The sequence below is a fragment of the Rhamphochromis longiceps genome, linkage group LG6 (genome assembly GCF_057381845.1).
Source record: "Rhamphochromis longiceps isolate RC_006_pf linkage group LG6, R_longiceps_female_GT1.1, whole genome shotgun sequence".
NCBI classification, from domain to species: domain Eukaryota; kingdom Metazoa; phylum Chordata; class Actinopteri; order Cichliformes; family Cichlidae; genus Rhamphochromis; species Rhamphochromis longiceps.
The window spans coordinates 26,572,631-26,590,255 of NC_140562.1; the positions used below are offsets into that span (position 1 = coordinate 26,572,631).

At 42.3% G+C, this 17,625-nt stretch overlaps 1 protein-coding gene across 3 annotated transcripts; it reads right to left on the reverse strand.

Annotated features, from left to right (window-relative positions):
- Positions 1-241: 241 nt before the first annotated feature.
- Positions 242-14,454, reverse strand: klf3 (Kruppel like factor 3 (basic)). Of its 3 annotated transcripts, none has more exons than XM_085409951.1 (6): positions 14,126-14,454; positions 6,610-6,675; positions 5,610-6,102; positions 4,785-4,920; positions 2,570-2,736; positions 242-2,474 (listed from the first exon to the last, which is right to left on the reverse strand). In XM_085409951.1, exons 3-6 carry the CDS (start codon positions 6,052-6,054, stop codon positions 2,293-2,295), a joined length of 930 nt encoding a protein of 309 aa, XP_085266077.1. In that variant the 5' UTR covers positions 6,055-6,102; positions 6,610-6,675; positions 14,126-14,454; the 3' UTR covers positions 242-2,292. The 3 variants fall into 3 exon arrangements, with proteins under 3 accessions (XP_085266077.1, XP_085266076.1, XP_085266075.1); XM_085409950.1 differs by having other exon boundaries at positions 6,615-6,675; positions 14,126-14,453; XM_085409949.1 differs by lacking the exon at positions 14,126-14,454 and having other exon boundaries at positions 6,615-8,459.
- Positions 14,455-17,625: the final 3,171 nt, after the last annotated feature.

Consider the following 17,625-nt stretch of genomic DNA (forward strand, 5'->3'; position numbering starts at 1 on the left):
TCATTCAGCAGCTCCTCAAAGTACTGGTTTCCCAGCACACTCTTCACTTACCCTTAATCAGTCTACATCCTTTCCAGCTCAAAATCTCTGCCTAGCCAATTAATAAAAGTCCTTTTCTCCTTCTGTAGTATCCACAGACATGGACACACACTTTTCTCTTCTAAAATAAGCTAATTCACTAGCAAACAGGTGAACAAAAAACAGAATCACAAACAACGATACATGCTTCAAATATTGCAATAACTTTATTAAGTGGTATGAATATTTTGTTTAAAAATGCTAAATTGCAGAAAGACCATACGTTCACAGTTTGATGAGTTCCCTTTGAATTGCCAATGGTAAGATTTAATTAGAAAAAAAAAAAAAAAGACAGGGTTTATCATAAACACTAGAAATAGAAATATGTAATAGAGTATCAAAATCATGCTTAATAAAAACCATTAATTGCCCGTTCAGTCTAATAATGAATTATAAAATATAGATATTAATATGACAATTGTATTTGCAAAGATACAAAAAGGAAAAAAAAACCAAACAAAAAAAAAAGAAAAAAAAAGCACAAACTGCAAAAGGCATCGAGGAGCAAATGCAGATCAGTTGAGCTGCTACATTCGGGGTGTGTGAACGTGTACATGCGAATAAATGGCGGGGTTACACCTTCTTGTATACATGACTAGAAAATGACAAAAAAAAAAAAACAAGACAACTGCTGAACTGGACACCTTCCAATTAAACCCAAAAGCAAATGTGTGATAGAAAAAAAGAAAAAACGCACAACAGAAAAAAACCAACCTGATGTGATTTAAAATGTCTGGCTTTGGGAATGTTAAATAATGTACTCATACATACTATTTATACATATATATATATATATTTATAAAATATATATAAAGTGCACATTGGAGATGTACAAAGGCGCCATTTAAAAAAGATAAAGAGAGAAAGTGTATTGCTCTCCACCTGTGGGAAATTGTGCTCTAAAAACCTTTATGGCACTTTTAAAAGGAAAGAAAAAAAAAAAAAAAAAAAAGGTTTGGCAGCAGAATATCTGCTACAACAATAATCCCTGATTTGACTTTTAGGGGAATGATAAAGTATTAATTGTGTACAAGTTAATTTTCTTTTAAAACAAATGCATGTGTAGAGTGGGCTGGAATATAACTCAACTGCTCCTGAATATAAAAATTTAAAAAAAAAAAAAAAAAAAAAAAAAAATTATTTTGTAATTTCCCTGCCTTGCATTTTGCATTTTCTCCCCACCCCGTATCAAAGTGTGACACAATAATAAAAGCTACCTCGGTGTCACGTCACAAACCGAAACACAGTTCATAGATACAAACTCAACATAAGAAATCGGTAAAGACACAATTTCATTGCTTCTACCCTTAAACTGACCGGGTGGTGCCTTTTTCCTCACCGACACATTAATGCCCCTGTGCAGCAACTTTCACATTTCTGAATGAAAACATAAAAACACTTCACTGACTGAAACTGCCCACTAGACTGTTAAAACCCACGAGTACACGAAACCAAGGCTGAGTTGCTTTTAATAAGAGAGTGTATGTACAAGAGAAAGCGAGCGTTAGCAACCTGTCATCACTTCATGATCTGAGCTTGCAGAGGCAGATGAGGTGTGTGGTGTGTTTGTTTGTTTTTTAATTATAGCAGATCCCGAAGGAGGAAGTTGGCACGAGTGTTTTAAAAAGAAAAAGAAAAGCTGAAGTATCTATGACACAATGCACAGTAGGTGTGATAGGATACATTCTGGAACGTTTCACATTGTATTGGCGTAGCGAGCAAAAAAAATATGTATTTGTAAGTGTGTGTCCAAGTCCCAAACATTTACTTGAATGCATGTGAAACAAAAAGCTTTAAAGCTGGAGATCATGTTGCGCTGAGAAGCTTGTGAGCATGCCATGTGGCTTGCACAGACTGAACTGCTGTTTTGGTTGTGTAGCCACAAGAGGGCGCTGCTCTCAGGCCAGCTGAGGAGCTGCAAGCAAAAAGAAAAAAAAAGTGTCTGGCCCTTCCACAGCTGATCAGAGGTTTGGTTCAGCTACCATATTTCTATAAAAATGAGCTGGTCTTAAATGTGTGAGCTGGCAACCAGCTTTTTTTTCCCTCTCTTTGGCTTAATGAGGTGAAAGGGTTTAAACATTAACCCTGAGGAAACATTTCCTCACTCCCTGTCGCAGTCCAGGTAAGGCCAGCCATTTCATTTTAAAGTCAAAGTGGTGTAGTCCAACACTGAACCCAGCACAGAGTTGCATTCAAGTTGCACGGCAGAGGGTTTCACACTAGGAGGTGTCGTTTCTTGTGTAAAGCCAGGTGGTCAGAGCGGGAGAAGCTGCGGTCACAGTCGGGACAGTGGAACGGTTTGACTCCCGTGTGCTTGCGGTAGTGTCTCGTCAGCTCGTCTGAACGGGCGAACTTCCACGTGCAGCCTTCCCAGCTGCACCTGTAGGGTTTCTCCCCTGCAAAGAGAGGAAATTACACGAGGTTTGTTAGAAGATGTCAAAAAGTTTGAGGCTTCTGGAAAAGCACGGCTGGTATATGAATGAAGGCTCACCTGTGTGTGTCCTGCGGTGTGCTTTGAGGTGGGAGCTCTTGGTGTACACTTTGTCGCAGCCGCTGAAGTCACAGCGGTGAATCCTCCGTTTTTTCAGTGTGTCAGGTGAATCAGCAGGGAAAGGGTGCCTTGTGCCCGAGTGGACTATTACTGATGGGTTGTTACCCCTAAAAGAAACACACAAAGGGTAGAAAAAGATTTTAAACGCTGGTGCTTTGTCCATCTTTGTCTAATGTTGCCAGCAGAGGGAGCAAAAGTCCTCTCTTATGACACTGAAACCCACAGTTTAACTTGGCTTCAATGCAATAACAACTTCTGCCAGGCAGGAAGCTGAAAAACCCGCCTTTTCCAGTCAGCCACACCTTTGCCTTGCCCTGTCAACCTCTGTCAATCAATGTTTATAAATTTATCCTTGACCAACTCCAGGAGACTGAAAACTGTCAAACAGCAGGTGAATCTGCAACACTGTTCCCAGTCAGAGCACATCAAGTCCTGTTTCTTTGTGTGTGCAAACAAACGCACAAAATGTACCAGTTTTACAGTTACAAGAGAGGAGTTGTCTTTCATCACTGTGTGTGTGTGTCAGTCAGTTGAGAGCAGGTGTTGAGTGCTGAAACATGATTCCACACAGATCAATTCTGCATAAAGGAATGTGCAGAAAATCCCCTAACACACACACACACACACACACACACACACACACACACACACACACACACACACACACACACACACACACACACACACACACACACACACACACACACACACACACACACACACACACACACACACACACACAGTAACTGTACGTACATATTGTTTATGAGGATGTGTGTGTGCTTTATTGACAAGATGTGATGACACACAAAGACGCACCCTCTTTTTTTCCCTTTAGGGTCCAATTATTTCATGTTTGGCACGATGACAAGAGCAGCCTGTAAAGGGAACCGCCCTAACAGCCAAAGTAAAAAAAACGAGGTGTACTTCACAGCACACACACAAACACTGACATACACTAGCTGCCAGCAAGGGCTGACTATTACATGTGCATCCAACTTGCAATTATTTCTTCTGAGGAAAAACTTATTTTGCAGAGGGGAGGGGACCGGAAGAGGAAGGTAAGAAAGTGCAGGGGAGATGTTGGACAATGAACACAAAGCTTAATAAATCAATCATAATAATAATAATAATAATAATAATAATAATAATAATAATAATGAGGGAGAATGAGGGGAGGAGGAAGCAGAAGAGGAAGAAATAACCCAAACAAAAACAGTAGGAAGAGGAATGAAGGTGGTAACAGCACCCAGATGGCTGGCATGAACTTGTGACGTCTTAGATAAGGAAAGAAAGAAAAGAGCTTCTAATGTGAGGCGTGGCTATTGGGCCTGATGGAAAATAAAAGGATAAATATTCTTCTGTACTTCCCCAGTGGCCGAAACTCTGTTAGTGAGACAAAAGAATAGAACAGACAATAACAAATAGCCAGTGCTCTTCACAGAAGCAAGAATCTAAAGACAAAATAAATAAATAAATTAAATTATGGCTCCACAAACATGAAGGAAATAGAACTGTGTCCAGACTCAGGCTGGAGACAGATCATTTTCTAATGTGTTATCAAGGTGATGATAAAATACATTTGGAAACAACGTTTGTTTTATGACTTGGAAATGGAGCCAAATTTTAACAATTATGTTCCATCAGAGTGAGATAAGCTCTAAATCTTCGGATATAACCAGTAAGTTCACGCAGTTCGGTCAGTGTTTTTCTTTTTTTCCCCCCCAATCACACAAGGCTCTTACTGGCTGCCCGCTAATAAGAACCGCACCGCCCTGATCCCGGGACTGCCCCAGAAACTGACATGGCTCAAACTACAGTGACATGCAAAGAACAGTCATATCTTATGACAGGACTCTCTAATAACAAGACTGTAGGTTGTATTCCGTTGCATATGTAATGATCTCGACAACATGCTTTTGTTTTAAACACGCAGAACAAAAGTTCAGATTAGGGAGCAGAGAATAAGACCTTCGGCAGCAGGGAGTGAGTCAAAAACGCTAGTGAAACAGGGGTGTGGAGTCAGGGGACGTGAAGTGTGTGGCCACCACCACCAGCGTGTGGGTTTTTACATGGAAAACAGAAGGAGCTGTGACAACTCGCTGACCACTGAGTCCACACAAAACTCGCTACAGAGTGTCGTCGTGTTACTTACTCGTACTCGTGTGGCATCGCTCTGACTGATGACTTCTCGTGACTGCTGGGGTCATGAGCGGGTTCAGTCTCGATTTTGATTGGCTTGTGCAGGTCGTGGGTATCACTTCGCGGCTCCAGAGGCTTCGTTGGGTGAACTGGGTAGGGATGAAACAATGTGTGAGCTGACAGTATGATCAGGTCTAAATCACATTCATAATTAATATGTTAACATAAATAAATCAGGCATCTAAGGTCCCCAGAGGATAAATCCTATCAGTGTGGCTTTTTACTTAAAGTTTCTTCTAGCACCATCACGAGGTCAAGTTTAGACTGAAACCTTTCTTCTCAGCCTTTTGGACCAGTCAGGTTTAAACACTTCCACTATATTTTTTGTGTTTTTGCTACTTAAGAAGTCCTTCTAGAAAAGGCCACGGCAAACAAACTGGTATGTTGTGTGTCTGTCTCTGTGACAGATCAAAGACTTCTGCGGATCACAGTGGGAAATAGCTGATTTACCCCCCCCTTCCAAAAAAAAAGAAAAGGAAAAAAAAAAAGTGCTATTCTAAGAACAGAGGGAATGAAAAACATTTCCTCATTATCACTGATAATTTTTCCATTCTCTCTGCAAAAATCGTTTACTGATAATTTATCAGTAAACGATTTTTGCAAATTGAACAAGAAAATGCCACAAAAGTGATGTGATTTAAATGCAGTAACAACATGAAATGGATACATTTCACGATGACTCCTGCACTGATGTGTTTTTAATGTGATTCTCTAATGACTTCTTGTTTTGTTTTTAGCTTCATGTACAGTTGCAACACAAACACTGAACTGCTCTCACCTATCTTGGGCTCCCAGATCCTGAAATGGTCATCGTCGCTGCTGGCAGGTGAGTTCATCATTATTGGCTGGTTCAGCAAATGTGGTGGGTAATAGGGGAGAATGGGCAGAGGCAGTACGATCTGAGAAACCATGATCTGTGACTTTGGGATGACCCCGGGGCCCCCCGGAGACACAATGGTGGGACATGGAAGGGAGGAAGTGGGCGGCGGGAGAGCGTGGGAGGGCGAGGAGCGCAACTGAGTGTGTGGGGGCGAGTTGCGGGAAGAGGTGCGGCTCGCCGAGCTGTAAGGCGAGGCAGGGGAGCTGCGAGGGGACGCCGGGGTCGACGCAGAGGAGCAGGGAGGGGACTTGGAAGATGAGTGCTTGTTGACAGACAGGTCCACGGGCTCCATCTGGGTGTGTGTCAGCCCGGTCGGGGTGTGAGAGTGGGACAGGGGGTGCATTCTGTAGAAGTGCGGCGGATGGGGGAAGATCACTCCAGGATAGAACGACTGTGAAAGAGAGGATGTAGAGAGAAGAGGAAGCAGTAAAAGGGGGACAAAAGAGCAGAGGGTTAAAAATTTCCATTCTGCTTTGAATGGCAGGGAAAACATGTTTTTGCCACACAAACAATTACAGCCAGCCAAAAAATTTAAACGCTGCTCTGTTTGGGAGCAGATAACTGTTTTGTCTCAGAATACAGTGTGTGTGCTCATTAGCCCACTGCCTGGCAGTGTGCGTAGCTATTGTTTGCAAATGTCCACTGTACATTAGCCTGTTTGTCCAGGAAGAGCTGGAATGTGGGAACCAGTCTGTCTAGACACGTATAGGTGCGTGTGTAGTGTGTGTGTAGGGGTTGCTGTTTGGTATCAAAAACATGATCAGGCATGATAATGCGCGTACACGCACACGCACACACACACACACACACACACACACACACACACACGCGCGCGCACACACGCACACACACGCGCGCGCACACACGCACACACACGCGCGGGCACACGCACACACACCTTACCGGCTGAATGTCTGTCTTCGGAGGGTAATCATACATCAGCATGGCTGCACACGCCAGACTCCTGCAGAATACACACATAGCACCAAAAATCAATATACAGGGAAGACATTTACACTAAGCTCACACTCTTGATAATAATTTACTTTATGCACCAATGCAACATTGTAGAAACACTTAAAACTTATTCAAACATTTGTCACCTCTCTACTTAAAGTACTGAAAGCAAAAGGACACATCCTTCAGATAATGCACCTCTATCACACTCCCCTGTGTGAGTATAAGTGACCCCCCAAAAAAAGAAAAACACAAAAACAAAACAAAAACGGTAGAGAACCTAAATCTGAGGTCATAATTAATGGTCAGAATAAAGTAGAAGAATAATTCTGTCAAATTTTTCTTTTAGTTTAAAATTTTAAATATAGCCATGTGCAAACAGTCTCAACATGAATGCTAACGAGCAACTGCAGCTGCAGACTTTGCTTTGTCTGCTGCCTGACTGACAAAACTCCAACCACTGCAGCTTGTCCTCCTCTACAGGAGGGTGGACCATGCTGCACCACGGGCTTAAAGTCCATCTGCCAGGCACTTGGGCCAGCAAGCCCAAGTCTGGCATCAAGGTGGAGTGTTTTCTGACTTTCGCACTTTGTCATGCCCCTCACCCAGGACCAATTTGCCTTGGGAGACCCTACCAGGGGCATGCTGCTTGGGGCAGAGCGGCTCTGACCACAAGATTCGTCTTGTGGTCAGAGCGCCTGAAAACGGATAAGCAGATACCCTTAGTTACATATAGCCCCAACGTCCACCTTGTTCATGTATCTTCTTCTTATGGCAAGACACTGCCACACCAAAACACACATTTTGTGACGTAATGAAAAATAAATCACATTAAGTAGAGGGAATGATGTGACAGGGTCTGTATTTAAGTAAAGGAGACCGCGAGGGCACGATCAACGTTGGTTCAGCCCCAGACATATTTTTTTCTGTCAAACTTGACACATCATCTCCTCTTTTTTCACCACTCAGTCATGGTTTCAAACAGGTACTCTGCGTTTGACAGATAGCGCTGCCGATGTCAATCAAAAACACTCGACATTCAGACTTGTGAATTAAAGGGACTGGGTTTTTTTTTAACGAGAATGCAACCGGTTGCAGGTGTGATGCAGCTAGAAACTGCCCCGTATCTGAGAAATGGGACACACACACACACACACACACACCGAGTATTTTGGATCAAAAGCGTGTGAGGTTTCAAAGGTGTTTCCAGTTACCTTGGCTTTGAATGGCCAGGTGCAGCTGGGATGACTCTGCTTGTGCTACATGAGGGTGTTTATTAGCTTCTTTGTGTGCTTGTGTGTGTGTGCGCGTCTGCTGGTGCATTAAGGCAACATGAACTGTCAAAGAATGTACCCTGAGGCAGTCTCCGTGTGTGTGACCTGATTAAAGTCCACAGTCTGAAGACAAGTTAGCCTTTAATTATTAACAAATGGGCAAGAACAAGTCATTACACCCTAGTGCACACATATAGGAATGCGCACACACACCCCCCCCCCCCCAGATGGGGAGCAGACCAATGGTGAAGCAGGATGCTCACTAGCTGGCTCAGGAAGGGTGTGAACATGACGACTGAAGCCTCACCCTTTGCCCGGCTCCAAAGAAACAAAGAGCCTACCGTCAGGTGGGAACTGGGTGTGTTTTGAGGGCGTGTTTTCTAATCCGGGTTTGTACTGTACTGTAGTTCAACTTGAGGTCAAGCAGTTGTTCTATTGTCATTGTAAATCACACATTAAGGTGACAATGAGACCAAGTATGAAACACAAACAGATTCTGAATTCGGAAAAAAGGAAGAAAAACAAAATCACTGACAAAACCCCCCAAAAGAAGAACAGATTAAGGAAAAGAAAGCAGCAAATACCTGCTGTGTATAAAAGAAGCAGAAGGTCTGCCAGAAACAAACACACACAATAAACAAAATCCCATCTGGGAACAAGGTGTCACTGATGAAAAACATTAGAAACCACGACCAGAAAATGTTCTGGTCCCAAACGTCACAAACATGCACGACAATGTCCCAAAGTCCAAGATGACATTTTAAAATAGTTATTGTCTCATGCCACGTCCACATCACCACAATATTAAGCAAACCTTATTTTCCTTGTTTTTATTTTTCCTTTATACTTACTGTAGATTTGTAATTCTATACCAGTTAAGTTGTCAGTTATATCCTGTTATATACAAACTACATAGATGTACTTAGTGGAAGAAGCTCCTTTCAGCTGCTTGTTAAGCAGTTGCCACAGCAGATGGATCTGCATGTTTGATTTGGCACAGGTTTTACACCGGATGCCGTTCCTGACGTAACCCTCCTATTTATCCGAGCTCTGGACTGACACTCGCGTGCGTGAGGCTGAGTTCGTGTCTCCTCCGGATCTTGAGCAGACGATCACAGAGCCAGGTTTCAGTGAGTAGCGTCACTATCAGTACCTCACCAAATGTGTAAGGTCACCAAAGTCTAATCGGTTCATCCCTGAGTACAAGTCTATGTTTGTGCCAAATGTGACAAAATCTCCTTCAGGTGTTCTTCGGATATCATCGGGGGCCACGGTACCCTCAATCTTTGCCAATTCTAATCAGTAAATCCTTGAATCCAAGTGAACATTTGAGCCAAATTTGGAGAAATTCCCTCAAGGCGCTCAAGAGATATTTAATTTATGAGAATGGATCGGAAAACTGGAAAATGTTATGCTGTCACTAGTGCAAGGCAGGCATGAGTAACTCAGAGGCTCCTTTAGGCTCTGTCATACAGGAAGTGTTAATTATCTTTTGACTTTAGGGCTGGGCAGGTGTGGGCTGTGTACGCCTGTAAGTGAGAACATGTATATTCACAAACAAAGTGTTCAGAGCCTCACTTATCTGGCTTCATCTCTCACTGAACAACATATGCATCGCTCAGTGCATGTTAAATTCTTTGAAAGAATGCGTGCAGTGACAGGAACATGCTGCTCTCAGAGTTCACCTGTCATACATAGTCTTGCATTTCCCCTTTTATTAACACTTTTGCACGACAGACGCGAAAACGAGTTCTTGGCAGCTGGTTAGTTGGCCACAGGTACGAGTAAACGCAGGGGAGAATTTGGCCGATGGCGTCAGAGCCCGGTGTCGTGCAGCAGGGACGGCAAATAATTCACGTTATTTGCTTTAATCCAAAGACAGGCGTGTGCCTAGTGGTTGGGTTTTACCACACAGGAAAATGAACAGAAAGGAGTCATCAGATAACGTGTGACAGCAGGATGGCAAGCAAAGGAGGGAGAAACTTTCCCTCTGGGTGTCTCATGAAAGAATAAGCACAATGAGTCGCACAAATGTAACAATCACAGGAAAGAAATTTCACTCAGCCGTGCAGCATCTTCCTCAGTGGCCACAAGGCCTCAGCAGATTAGAGATAAACTGCAGCTGGAGCAGCATTTCTGATAACTGAATTAACCGTTTAAGAAGTTCCCACAGGAATCCCCCCCAAAAAAACCAAAAACAAAACAAAACAAAACCAAAAACATATTCCATGAAAATGTGAAGAGTTCTTTCTTATAAGACATTAACCTGAATATCTTTGGTTTAATTAATTTGGATATTTTCCTATTACTTGTTTCTACGCAGCATCAGGCTGATTGCATTTGTCATAGCTCTCACTAGACTGTGCTCTTATTTTCTATGAAATTGAACTGACATACTCGAGGACAGGAATTAGTCAGCACTCTTTTCCTTTATTGCCTTTCCAGGTAAAAACAGACAAACAAACCAAACTCCTGCATCATCACGATAAATAAGTCGCCCTACTTGGGCTAGGTTTTTTTTCTGCTACTGGGTTTGAGTTTGTGCATGTCCGCAAATATTGTCCTTCTAGGTCAGTGGAACTACTGTGTATTCAGCCCCAACCCACTCTGCAACCACCTTCTACACCCCTCTATTGTGTCTCCACCCCTGGACTCTTCTCCACTCGCTCCCCAGCAATCGCTCATGTCTTTACTACTGTATTTATCTGAACCGCACACCACCCCACACTCTTATTCTCTCCCCCTCTGTGAATGTTATAAAAAAAACATGACTGAAGGGGAAAATATTGTGGCTTGGACTCCCTGCCCCCGCCCCCACACACACACACACACACGTTTCTGCTAGCTCAACAGAATACACACACTAAATCACTAAAAGGACTAAATTATTACAGACACGCACACATACTGGAACACACGCAGACAAAAGCTGGCCGGCACACACAAAGTCTCTCTCTAATGGCAACAGGCTGGAGATGATGAGATCACCAGAGAGACCAAAAACCTCCAGACAACATCTTTGTCCAAGAACATGCCACAATACACTCACACACACACACACATTTTCAGCCTAGCGTCTTCTAGCCTCTTTACCCCCTCTTCACTTAAGTCATTCTCACCTTGTGACAGTCCTGTAATGCTTCATGTCGTGATATCAGTCGACTCAAGGAGAACCTCACATACAAACTCACTACCTATTCACACTCTTCAGGAAAGGCGCCCATTAGTCTTAATTTAACATCCTAATTGCATGACTCATCCAGGTACTCATCCAATATTATGCCAACATTTAACTTTTCCCTTTCCTGACCTCTCCCTAAAGTACTCTCACTTCTTCTGTTGCCCCTCACTCATTCCAATTTATTCCCCCTTTCAAGCTCTCACTCCCAAGTGTAGCCCCTTGCTCCCTGCTTTCAACCCTTACCTCACTTCCTGCTCATGACTCCCCTAATAACCCAGCACATGCTCCAATTTTGACTCCTCTCGCTTTAAGGCCCTTGCTTACCCCCAACCTCCCCCCCCATTCCTCTTATTTTGGCTTCCCATTCCCTCATCCGAGCCACGCAGCCCACTTTTCGTATTTTTACGCCCCCAAAGACAGACACACACACACACACACACACACACACACACACACACACACACACACACACACACACACACACACACATGTAGTCCCCCTGAGCTCCTCTCAACTACACTATGAGGCTGCAGGCCTGGAGGGGGGGGGGGGGGGGGGGGAGCCAGAGGGGGCCATCAGCAGGGGAGAGGAAACAGGATCCATCATCTCAGAAACACACATTTAAAGACACACCAGACTCATCTGGTCGCGAGGCTCAAACACTGACAGAGACACACACGCGCACCTCAAGTCGAACTTGACGGGGTGCGCGAGAGAGTGCGCAGCGTTTTGAGGCTTTCCAGACAACTGAGGACAGAGGGAAGGAGAGAACAAGAGAAGAGGGAGAGAAGCGGAAGCCCTTAGAGTTTAGTCTGACTGTTATTATTTCCACACTGCGTGATGGGTCGGGGGGTGTACAGAGGAGAAGGAGGTGGAGGAGGAGGAAGAGGAGAGCGAAGCCAAAAGGGGGGTGCTGCTGCAGGGGGCCTGCGGTTTCCTGTTTGACTCCACACACACATATTACACCTCCCTAGTCTGAGAGAAGAGAGGTGGGGTGGGGGGCTGGAAGGAGAGAAAGGGCAAAGAAAACAGCCGCTCTGACCAAACTATGTCAAAATGGAAGTGGAAAGAACAGGGCAGAGAGAGAAATGGGGAAGAAAATGAAGTGGGTTTCAACCAAAATATGACAAAACTTCAATGAACCTCAAACATGGGGGGGTGGGGGGCAGTAAAGAAGGAGCTACACAGTCACAGTGGCTCAATCCAGTGGTTTGAACACACAAGTGTTCGGTGTGTGTTTAAGCATCCGTGTCCTGTCACTCTGCAAACTTGTGCAACTAGTCACAGCTTTTCACGTTTATGGCCGCCTGTGGAGCAGCGTGTCCTTATTTCCTCAACTTCTCATGGAGAATCACCAACTACTCAACATCCACCCGTTTAATGTTTAGCCCTAATGTTCCCTAGCACATGCCCTTTGAGCAGAGTGTGCGCGCGTGCATATGTGCGTGCGTGTGTACACACAGTCTTGCGCATTTTGTTCCACCAGATAACATCAGCATGTTGATTCAGGAAAAAAGGCGTAGGGATGGGTGGAGTATTTGGGGCGTGTGTGCGTGTTTGTGCTGCACTAATGCCAGACAAATAAACAGGTAATACACAAACGGAACAGCGACTCATCCGTGTTTTTCTGCTCAACAGTGAAACAAAAGTACAAACTTCAGGCAACAGGGAGGGGAGAGATGTCGCCCTCATTCCACCCATCCACCCCCCACATCTCTCTCCCTCTCTCCTCCCGTCTTTCTCTCTCTCTCTCTCCAGGCTCTAAACAGGATAAGGGCTTCATATGCCAAGTGGAATGCGTGACGCAAGCCTCAGCCTTGAAACAAAGCACAGGAAACGGGGAGAGACAGAAACACAGAGGGAGAGTACAGGGAGAGATGTGTATTGTAAAGAATGCAGTGACACAACAGGACTGAAACAACATCTCAGGTGTGACAGTTTGGGAAAAAACAAACAAGCAGATGCCCTCTCCTTCACCCTCACCCACACACACCTGTCACATATTTTCCCATCTGTAACTGAACTCAGCACAGACACACAGCAAAATCTGAGGCTCGTCTTTCAAATCACTGCTCTATTCTGCATCAACGTCAGCCTCTACAGTTTCACAATCTGACCTATGAATAAATGAGTCATGTGCGCAATAAGCAACAATAAATATGATAGTCCTTATGATTCATTTCACTTGATGAGCCCAGCAAACACCCATTTCTCAAAATGTTGCCGTTTTCCTTATATGGAAATATTTCTTCCCCCCAACTCACATATTTAAAAAAAAAAAAAAAAAAAAAAAAGTGAATCCATTTTTAAATAATCTAAAATGTACTTCTCAAAACTTACTAAAATGTAACAGAATAAAAAAAAGGTAGTAATTAGTAGATAAAAAGGATCCCCAAGTAATAACTTTACTATAATCTACATTTATACAACAAAGAAATAACGCATTGTGTTATTTGATGACGGGGGGAGAGACATACACAAATAAACCCACATTTATGTTAATTAACAACAGCCTTAGTTTTTAAAAGGCTCTGAAAGCCCAAAATAGCATCGTCTCCCCGTGACTTGTAACAGCCTAAAGTCGGGTTACATAAGTTACAGCCAGTGTTGAGCTCATTAATCATTAATCAATAAATTAAGAACAACAACGTTCACCACTGTCAGTGTTATAGGAAGATAAATTAAGCAAACATGCTGATTTGAAGGCACGGAACAGAAAACAGCTGTGAGTAATTAATTAATTAATCAAACCTCAAATTACGCACGAGCCGTCTGTTCTCATTAAAACCCCGACCCGCAAATTTAATTTATGGACTACTTCTCCCTGCTGTAATCTATTAGGAATAATAGTCTACATCAATCCCACTACCACATCCAGCTTTTATTAAAAGACCACGTTGCAATTACTGACTTCCGATAGGAAAATTAGACCGTGCCGGGGTCAGCCTGTGAGGCAGCCCGGCGGACACAATGCTGTCAAGAAGTCACCGAGTCAGACTTACCTCTCAGATGGGGTATACGGTCTTTTCCTGCAAGGAGAGACGGTAGTTTCGCGGCTGCCTTGCTGAAAGGCACAGGTTCCCTTCCCAGGGAGAAACTCAATTAGACTCTCCGCTGAAAAGGTGACGCAGGCGACGCTCGGTCCTCCGCTGTGTCACTGACATCAAGGAAAAAAACAACAACAAGACGATTCTGTGATCGATGGCTCCGTAAAACTTCCCCAAGTTACGAAACTCCTCTGTGTATGTGTGTCTCACTGTGGCAGAGCATTTGTGTGAGTCCGCTTTTGTCGTTCACAAACCGCTGCTGTCACATGACCCGCCGTCTGTTCTCCGTGGGGTCTGGCCGCTGGGCGGAACCGGGGCGGGGTGGTCCAGATTATCTATGTGTGTTTCTCTCTCTCTCTCTGTGTAATGCTAATTTCAAGTTTTAAACGCAAACAAACAACAATGTGATATGATTATGACGCTCCTACTACAACCTGAATGTATCTGGATAATTTTATATAAGACTGAATAGCGTATTTTTCAGAAATGGACAGAATAGAAACAAGTGAAAGAAACAGCCTATTAAGATCTTAATAGGCAAAACTGTACTTTGAAAGAACATATTTTTATTTATAATTAAAAGTACAAAAATATCAAAATCCTTAAAGTATGAAACTTAATTGTAAACTGAAAGACTTTTTCCAGCTATCAGTTAAATATTATTTTTCTTAATATATAAAGCTTTTCCACTATTACAAGTTTCATTTCATTATATTTTCATGATCTAATTTTATTTTATTTTATTACTAATTTAGGTTCTTACCATCTCTGAGCATTTGTCCTGTATTAGCTTTGTGCTTTTATTTTGTAGGGGATGCGAAAAGCAGAAGACCTGAGACTGCACCCTAAACTAACCCCACAAACAAAAACTGCAAAGCCCAATTTGATGTTGTCACAACTTTGCTCTGTTGTTGCAAAACACCCCATCACAATAGAGTTTCCTCAGTGTTGCAGCATGTTGTATTTAACTAATTGATGTAGGGATGCATGATGTGATATCGATATCACTTATCGATTCTCATTGAGTTATCATTGGTTTTTTAAGGTCACCACCATTGCTAAGTAGCAATAAAGAAATTACATTCATGTGAATTAATTTTATGCTGTGGGTCAAATGTTTGTGCATGTTTGTTGTGATCAGTGTTGGAGTCTTACTCAAAAAATAATTATTACGCATATTACACAGAACACTCTTCTTAAAAAATAATGCAGTAGTTACTTAATGACTTAATTTTCAAAGATGAAAACCAGCACAAAAAAGCGATTGTCACAGTGATTCTGCTTTAGAAACGTGAACAGGTAAAAAGTGAGACTGCAGCCTGACTGCTTATCTGCTTGTTACCCGTTGAAGTTCAGGGTCTGGCTGCTGGGGTCAGCATTCACTCAGCTTTCCCTCTGGGTTCTTGGCTAGCTTAGCATTAGCATGCTATCTGTGCAGATGCTTGCAAAAAACAAAGTTGTGTTAGCAGCATAATGCGGTTGTTTCTGTCCTGGATGCAGTTTTCCACTTTACCATTTATCTCGTCCTTTTGTGCAATAATAATAAAATAAATGTCCATATCCATGCTCTAGACTGTGTTGCTATTTTCCTCCTCTCACAGTTAAGCTGAAATCAGATGACTAGCACAAGCGCAAAAACTGCTAAGCGGGATCAATAGGCAGGTAGACTAACTCCAAGGAATTGGACTACTGGTTCTCGATTCCCATCCCTAAATGCATGTTTATCTTACCAAAGGTGAGGCATTATTATTATTATTATTATTATTATTATTATTATTATTATTATTATTATATAAATTGTAACGTGTTTAGACTGTATTACAACATATTTAAAGAGCCTGGTATTACATTACTTCTGTAACTTGACTATAATTTGATCATAAGAAACCGCTAATATTTCACTTCCACAAGCTATAGTTGTGCTTGTTGTGAAAGCTTATCTCAACTTTTTGTTTTTCTGAAAACATACTCTATAAAAGTCCTAAAATGTAAATGCGTCTTCTTTTTGCACATGCTTCACAGTTACAAGAGTATAAAACATAATGCGCAGTTTAAAAATATGATCTAAGGTGTAGTTAGTAATAAAGTTTTTTTCAATATTCCACTTAATTGGGACTTACATGGAAACAGCTGTCCTGATAATAATAACGATAACAAAAATATTAAGTATAAACTAGCAGGAAAGGCGAAAGGTATGACACTATTCTAAGGCAAAACTAGAGATGCTGGAAAAGTTCTACAATTCCTTCTTTGTCTCCACTCCTCTAGGTTCATGAAAATCAGCATGGCCAATCAACAAGCAGCAACAAAAACATAAAAATACAACCTCATTGGTGATGTTAATAAAGATTTACTGACTCCTCTATATTTTGTTTCCAAGACTTTCTTGTATTTTTTAAAGTGAGCTTGTTTTCCAGGTTTTCTGAAGGCCTTTCAAAGTTTTTCCTTGGACACTGGCTTCTTTTTCACTTGATTTTAGTTCAGTCCTTGTACCTGATCATTTTCAGGGAACTTTTGTTTAAGCCACTTGACACAACACTGACCTATGAATCATTCCAGGCACATATGCTGTAAAACAAAAGATGAACCACATAACAAACAATTTAGCAAGAAACCAAGTTTAAATGATATCTTTAGAAACTCTGTTACTAGCCCGTCACAAAAACACATGGTTTGTTCCTGTTTCTTTGGTTGAATCTATGAAAAAAAACCCAACAGGGTGATTTCTAAGGAACTGTTTACAGAAAAGTTGACATGTCCCAGCAGGTTGCGTATAGTGCGTCCTTAAAGAATCTGAAGAAACTGAACAAGTGTACGCCTAAAAACTATCTACAGCAGATGAACAGTAAGGGAGTCATTATCCTTAAAAAAATCCAGCAAAGACCTGACGCGGGACATGAGAGATGCGTCTGGCCCTTCTGTCGATCAATTTACCGTTCAGTGAAATGGTCTCAATAGAAGGGTGGCTGTCAAGAATCCATTGTAATGAAGGGAAACATGACAAAAATGCTGAGGTATACTAGATTACAAAAGAACTTGACTGAAAATTAAGTGCTTGTGGTTCAAAACATCAATATCAATGGGGTAAGTCAGGAGAGAGTTAAGGTTAGTGCACACAAAACACGGTGGAAGCTCTGTCATGCTTTGAGCTGCATTTCAGCCAGTGGTGTTGGAGAGCTTGTCAAAATTGATGGAATTATGAGCACTGTAGTGCCATCAGATCCAACATGGAACAGCACCTGGAAAGCATCTGACAGTGACTTTAGTTTTTAGTGTGACAATAATTCACAGTAAGTGGTGTGTGCATTTTAAGAATGAATCCAATGCTGATTTAAAATTAGACATTATCATTAACATAAAGACCTTCCAGCAAAATTTGTGTTTGTTAATCTCTTTGCTTTTACATCACTTTTTTTTGGCATACTGGCATCTTAAGTGGAAGGGTTTAAATTGGA